The following is a 7,300-nucleotide window of genomic DNA, read 5'->3' on the forward strand; positions in this document are numbered from 1 at the left end:
GGGATGTAGACTTCTGGTTCCCTATCCAATACCACTAAGAGTAAGAACAGAGAAATTATTTTATTTGTTATGTTTTTGAAATGTTTGACTATTCTGTATAAAAACTATAAAAAAATGTTATGTTTTGAATGTTTGACTATTTCTGTATAATAGTCGCATATTTTCTAAGATTTAAAAAAAAATCTGTGATGCATTTGAACACTTACAAACTTAAATAATTAAATACACAAGAGATGTACATGTACTATTTTATGACTGTTGCTGTATCAATTCTATTAGCATTGTTCTCAGTTTTAATGTGACTAGTGTTTCATTGAACCTATTTATAAAGTCATTATGGTATTCTATATCGTAGTATGTTTGAGTAAACTGATAATCCATAAATATGACTTATTCTACTTTGTTTACCACTTTTCCACTTTTGTGTTATGTATCTGGTAATTGTAATCTAGAGGAGAATGTTTTTATGACATTATTCTAAAAACATATAAATTATTGTCAAAAAATACATTGTTTGGGACTTGCTTTTAAGGTGATGAAAATGTTCAGAAATTGTTGTGATGTTTGCACAACTCTGTAAATAGACTACAAATCATTGAACTGCATGCTTTCACAGGGTACATTGTATGGTATGTGAATTATGTCGGAATAAGGCTGTTAAAAAGAATGTTGTTTAGTTCTATCACAATAATAACCAGTGTGTAAGACGTTTTGCCTTAGCACACTGTAAGGAAGAATTTCTATTTCAGCTTTCTACATTGAACCTATCCTGTGCCATCAATAGGCAGCATCAGCCCTGGGAACACTAATGGTGATATGACTAACAGTGACTGCGTTCTAATGTGCCAGGCCTTGTGCTGAGCATTTTGTACACATTATTTCATTTAATTCACTAAGATATGTAGATGTACATTTAACAAATGAGAAAGATGAGACTGAGAATGGTTAAATAGTCTAACTTCATTGACATAGCTGGTTGACTAGTAAAACCAGGAAGTAAAACAGGTCTGCCTGATTTCAAGTACTGTAAATCCCTGTCCTCCCATGTGATCCCTTGTGATATTCCCTTTCATTGAGACAGTGAAAGAGCAGAATTTTCCACACTAATATACATTTTGTTGGCATAAGGATTATTTTAGGCTGATTATTTTTTAAGAAACAAGCAGACATAAGAAAAGCTCTGAAAACCAAGAACTTACCCTTTTGTAAGAGACATTACAAGGGAAATCTCCATTTGTAAAAGAAATTTCCATGGTCTCCCTCTGTGTACCAGAAAGAGGAAGAAGGCTAAATTTCTATAAATTCTTATCCATGGATAAGGCAAGGACTTAAAACTGTGTAACAACCATACCCTTGATTACTGTTCTTTGCCTGGTAGCCTCCCGTAACTCATCTCCCCTCTTCCCCAATATCTTCTTTTGTCTTTAATTAGAGATGATATTTAAGGTGGTGGCCTGGACCATTTCAGGGAGTTTCTCCATTTTCCTGGGTCTCTCCCATGTCACAGGAAATATACATGTTTATTAAACTTTTGTTTTTGTTTTCTTTTGTTCTTTTTTTTTTAAGTTTATTTATTATTGGAAGACAGAGAGAGTCAGAGCGTGAGCAGGGGAAGGGCAGAGGGAGAGGGAGACACAGAATCGGAAGCAGGGTCCAGGCTCTGAGCTGTCAGCACAGAGCCCGACTCAAGGCTGGAACTCGCAAACTGCGAGATCATGACATGAGCCGAAGTCGGACGCCGGATGCTTAACCGACTGAGCGAGCCACCCAGGCACCCCTGTTATTACATCTTTAGATAGATAGATAGTTTTTCTTCTGTTATTCTACCTTTAGAATTCCATCAGAATATTCTATCTTTAGAATTCTGTTATTCTGTATTCTATCTTTATTACAGTGGGGTCTCAGCCAACAACCTAGAAAGGTAGAGCAAAGTTATTTTTGCTCCCTCACAGTGGGAAATAGATTAAATGATTGCAAATTTTCTGCAAGGAAGCAAAATATACCACCCCAAAGTATGCCTGTTTGTCATATTAATATTTTAAGGTGGTTATTTTTAAAGATATAGCAGATACAGATGAAGCTCTGAAAACTGACTACAAGTTAACCTTTGGTAAGAAACATTTACATTTAGGCTTTGCTCCCGGAGCCGCGGAACTCGGCGGCCGCCATGGCGTCCAACATGGACCGGGAGATGATCCTGGCGGATTTTCAGGCATGTACTGGCATTGAAAACATTGATGAAGCTATTACATTGCTTGAACAAAATAATTGGGACTTAGTGGCAGCTATCAATGGTGTAATACCCCAGGAAAATGGCATTCTACAAAGTGACTATGGAGGTGAGACCATACCAGGACCTGCATTTGATCCAACAAGTCACCCAGCTTCAGCTCCCACTCCCTCTTCGTCTTCAGCATTTCGACCTGTAATGCCATCTAGGCAAATTGTAGAAAGGCAACCTCGGATGCTGGACTTCAGGGTTGAGTACAGAGACAGAAATGTTGATGTGGTACTTGAAGACAGCTGTACTGTTGGAGAGATTAAACAGATTCTAGAAAATGAACTTCAGATACCTGTGTCTAAAATGCTGTTAAAAGGCTGGAAGACCGGAGATGTGGAAGACAGTACGGTCTTAAAATCGCTACATTTGCCAAAAAACAACAGTCTTTATGTCCTTACACCAGACTTGCCACCACCTTCATCATCTAGTCATGCTGGTGCCCTGCAGGAGTCATTAAATCAAAACTTCATGCTGATCATCACCCACCGAGAAGTCCAGCGGGAGTACAACCTGAACTTCTCAGGAAGCAGTACTATTCAAGAGGTAAAGAGAAATGTGTATGACCTTACGAGTATCCCCGTTCGCCATCAGTTATGGGAGGGCTGGCCAGCTTCTGCCACAGATGACTCAATGTGTCTTGCTGAATCAGGGCTATCTTATCCCTGCCATCGACTTACAGTGGGGAGGAGATCTTCACCTGCGCAGACCCGGGAGCAGTCCGAAGAGCAAAGCACCGATGTTCATATGGTTAGTGATAGTGATGGAGATGACTTTGAAGATGCTTCCGAATTTGGGGTGGATGATGGAGAAGTATTTGGCATGGCATCATCTGCCCTGAGAAAATCTCCAATGATGCCAGAAAACGCAGAAAATGAAGGAGATGCCTTATTACAATTTACAGCAGAGTTTTCTTCAAGATATGGTGACTGCCATCCTGTATTTTTTATTGGCTCATTAGAAGCTGCTTTTCAAGAGGCCTTCTATGTGAAAGCCCGAGATAGAAAGCTTCTTGCTATCTACCTCCACCATGATGAAAGTGTATTAACCAACGTGTTCTGCTCACAAATGCTTTGTGCTGAATCTATTGTCTCTTATCTGAGTCAAAACTTTATAACCTGGGCTTGGGATCTGACAAAGGACGCCAACAGAGCAAGATTTCTGACAATGTGCAATAGACATTTTGGCAGTGTTGTGGCACAAACCATTCGGACTCAAAAAACAGATCAGTTTCCACTTTTTCTGATTATTATGGGAAAGCGTTCATCTAATGAAGTGTTAAATGTGATACAAGGTAACACAACAGTGGATGAGCTAATGATGAGACTCATGGCTGCAATGGAGATCTTCACAGCCCAACAACAGGAAGATATAAAGGATGAGGATGAACGTGAAGCCAGAGAAAATGTGAAAAGAGAGCAAGATGAAGCCTATCGCCTTTCACTTGAGGCTGACAGAGCCAAGAGGGAAGCTCATGAGAGAGAGATGGCAGAACAGTTTCGTTTGGAGCAGATTCGCAAAGAACAAGAAGAGGAACGTGAGGCCATTCGACTCTCCTTAGAGCAGGCCCTGCCCCCAGAGCCAAAGGAAGAAAATGCTGAACCTGTGAGCAAACTGCGGATCCGGACCCCCAGTGGCGAGTTCCTTGAGCGGCGGTTCCTGGCCAGCAATAAGCTCCAGATTGTCTTTGATTTTGTAGCTTCCAAAGGATTTCCATGGGGCGAGTTCAAGTTACTGAGTACCTTTCCAAGGAGAGACGTAACCCAGCTGGACCCAAATAAATCACTATTGGAGGTAAAGTTGTTCCCTCAAGAAACCCTTTTCCTTGAAGCAAAAGAGTAAACACAGCCCAGCAGTGGAACCAGCCATTCCTTGACAAGCCAGAGGCCTGCGTCAAGAGAAGGGCTCCTCGCCAACCCACCTACACGCTCGTCTCACTCAATTCAGTGTCACACTCTGCCTCTTGCAAGATTGCTGGAAAAAAGTAATAATAAACATAGCTACTTAAAAAAAAAAAAAAGAAAGAAACATTTACATTTATAAGGGACATATCCATTTGTAAGAGTGTCTCCCTCTCTGTACCAGGACTAAGAGAATACCCAGATCTCTAGAAATGGAAACTAGAAAAGGTATGGAGTTTGATAAAAAAAAATTCAACTGGGTAGATTTAAAGATCTAACTGACTTTGTTCAATGATTTATGAATCAGGCTGCATCCCATCTAGAAAGTAGAAAGGAGCTCCAAGGAACTGTATATAATGGAAGGGTTGTATAGGTAGAAATGGGGCAGAACAATTAGCAAAAGACACAAAAGGATTGTTTCAGGCAAGGTCACCTTCCCTTTGGGGGAAAAGGAGGAAGGTTTGTTAGCTGGATTAACTCATCTTCCTTCGGTAGATGGAGAGGGCTCATGTGACAGATTACCTTGTTGGTGCTGAGCAGAAAATTCCTGATTGAGTGATTAAGACTCCTACTGTGGGAGAAGTTGAAACTGTAATTCTATTAGATAGTAAGCACCAGTTTGGAGACCTGGTCCAGCATAAATAACTCCATTTTGGACCTGTGGTTGTCATTCTAACAACTTAAAGGACTGCATAATAATTCACTCTTGTTTATTGTCTTTTCCTCATAAACTTCCATAACTAATTCCCCACCCCTAACCTATTTCTTTTGTCTTTAACTGAAGGTGGTATTTAAGGTGATGGCTTTGGCCATTTAAGAGTTACTCAGTTTTCCTGGATGTCTCCTATGTGTGTGTGTGTGTGTGTGTGTGTGTGTGTGTGTATAGGATATATGTTATAAAATTTTGTTTGTTTTTCTTCTGTTAATCTGTCTTATGTCAATTGAAATTATTAGGCCCAGACAAAGAACCTAGACAAGAAGAAGGGAGATTTTTTTTTATTCCCCAATAGTTCCCTTAAATAGTGCCCTTTTCCTCTAGTAGCCATTTTCTCCCCTTTACCCTCCCCTCTTCCACCTCTTTCTCCTCCTCTTCGTCCTTCTTTGTTTTGGGCTGAAAACTAAAAGATAATGAAGAACTTTGGGGAAAATTAGAAAACAGAATACGTAATTCAGGAGTAATGGCAGTTTAATTAAATTCTGGCTCTTTTCTGCAAGCTTTATAGAGGAAAAAGATATGGTCTTGGACTTTATTGTGCTATAAAATCTCAATTCTAATTCCTAAGATTAGACTTTCTTTTTAAGGTTACCATCTGTCTGCTACTGGTTCCGAGTGACTATAGATCACTGGGCTTGTATAGTAGGTCATTCTGGAATGAGAACTGGAGCAGGGGTTTAATTGTTATCTAGTTTGTGGGTGGGGCAGACTATCCATTTTTTCCTAAGAATATTGCCCTTCTTAATCTATGAAGGCACCATCACATTTTTTTGTCATTTAGTGTTATCACATATATGAAATAATACATCAAGTATTCATTAAGTGCTTCCTATGTGCTAAAGGACTTCAGAGCAAGTCTTCCCAAAATGTGCCACTTTGGCATATGGACTATTTTGAGACCCTGTGGATTCAAGAGAAACTTTTTACTGTTCCCTTAATCACTTAGAAGAATCTAAATTGGAGGCCCTTCCCACAATTGGAGTTACTCCCAGAGATAAATTTTGTCTGAGTGACCCATCTGTATGGCAGGGAAAACATTTAATTATCAAACATCTGCTCTTCTTATTGCCTTAGAGTTGTCCCCCTCCCTTTGAAGCCCCAAACCCTGATCTCACTCTTTAGCCAAAGATGGCACATATACCTCATTGTACCTTTCATCTTCGAATCTCTTATATAGGTAGGGTTTCCATACATACAAAATTAAATTTGATTTTCTCCTATTAATCTGTCTCAATTTAATTCTTAGACCACCTGAAAGAAACTTGGAAGGGTAGAAGAAAATTTTTCCTCCTCAACAGTGCATAGCACTATTGTACAGAATTTGGGCCAGAGGTAATTGGGGGTCTTTATCAGCTGAAAATTCTCTCAGCCTTTCTACTACCACAAGTGGCCCCGGTAAATATATAACATAAGTTAAAACATTTGCTTGGAAAATGAAGCTTTAAGCACATCCCCTAGTTCACCCCTTATCTTCCCCCTCAGTAGAAGGTATAGCAAGGTTAATCCCTTGCTATAGAGGAATTTTAGAACTACTACTGCTGTGGTGGGTATTTGGGGGAGAACACAAAATTTATAAAGTATTGTCTTTTCTTTCAATGAGCTTATAATCTAATTGCAGAGTAATTACATAAATTTGTGGGGAAAGTAAATAGCAATAAAATATTCACCAAAGCTTTTTTTTTTGGCACCATTTTTTTAAAATAAAAACTCATATTCTCATTTTCCACTCTTTAAACATAACATTGAAAAATCAGCAAGGAAATGCCCCAGGGAGTTTGGAGTTGGGGTAGAATGGGTCACCACACAGGAGAGGGCCAATTAGCACAAGGGGGAATGTGTTGGGCGAGGTGGTACTGTGGGTGGTGGCACTTGATGTGGTTTGGAGTGTTGGGGTTCAGAGCTGATGGCCAAGAATTCTTGAGACATCTTTGGTGCAAAAAGGTAGTTTTATTAAAGGATGAGGGTGGGGCCCGTGGGCAGAAAGACCTGGCAGATTGTGAGGAGTGACTGATTATATACTTGGGAGTTGGGGGAGGTAAAGGCAAGGGGAAGTTTCCAAAAGGATTTTCATATACTAAAGAAGACTCACAGGATACTGGAGGCCTAGCTATTGTCAAGCTAAGGTTGTTTTTTCTCTAGCAAAGCATTAACATTAAGATAGTAGGGAGTTCCTGGAGGAATGTTATACTCTGCCTGCCTCAAGTATTTGTCAGTGGGCTGCAGGTTACAAGGAAAGTTAATTTTATCTACCATTTCCTTCTGTCTTTATTTCCCATATCAGCACTGACAGGATGCGGAGCTATGGGGCTAGATGGCTGAGGACCTACTGACGAGATCCACCTCGACCCTCTCATTGTGCTGCCCAAACACCCTGGCTGTCCTGCTATGCTTCTGGACAGAGAAGGT

General features: G+C 40.0%; 1 protein-coding gene across 1 annotated transcript; it reads left to right on the forward strand.

Annotated features, from left to right (window-relative positions):
* Window positions 1–2,137: 2,137 nt before the first annotated feature.
* On the forward strand, window positions 2,138–4,161 carry LOC131506900 (FAS-associated factor 1). The gene has a single exon (XM_058720969.1). The coding sequence runs from the start codon at window positions 2,168–2,170 to the stop codon at window positions 4,118–4,120; it is 1,953 nt and encodes a 650-aa protein (XP_058576952.1). The 5' UTR covers window positions 2,138–2,167; the 3' UTR covers window positions 4,121–4,161.
* Window positions 4,162–7,300: the final 3,139 nt, after the last annotated feature.

The sequence above is a fragment of the Neofelis nebulosa genome, chromosome 3 (assembly GCF_028018385.1).
Source record: "Neofelis nebulosa isolate mNeoNeb1 chromosome 3, mNeoNeb1.pri, whole genome shotgun sequence".
Lineage (NCBI taxonomy): Eukaryota > Metazoa > Chordata > Mammalia > Carnivora > Felidae > Neofelis > Neofelis nebulosa.

Bases quoted from the DNA above. Each gene is read 5' to 3' on its own strand.
- LOC131506900 (XM_058720969.1), top strand. From the start codon at position 2,168: ATGGCGTCCAACATGGACCGGGAGATGATCCTGGCGGATTTTCAGGCA.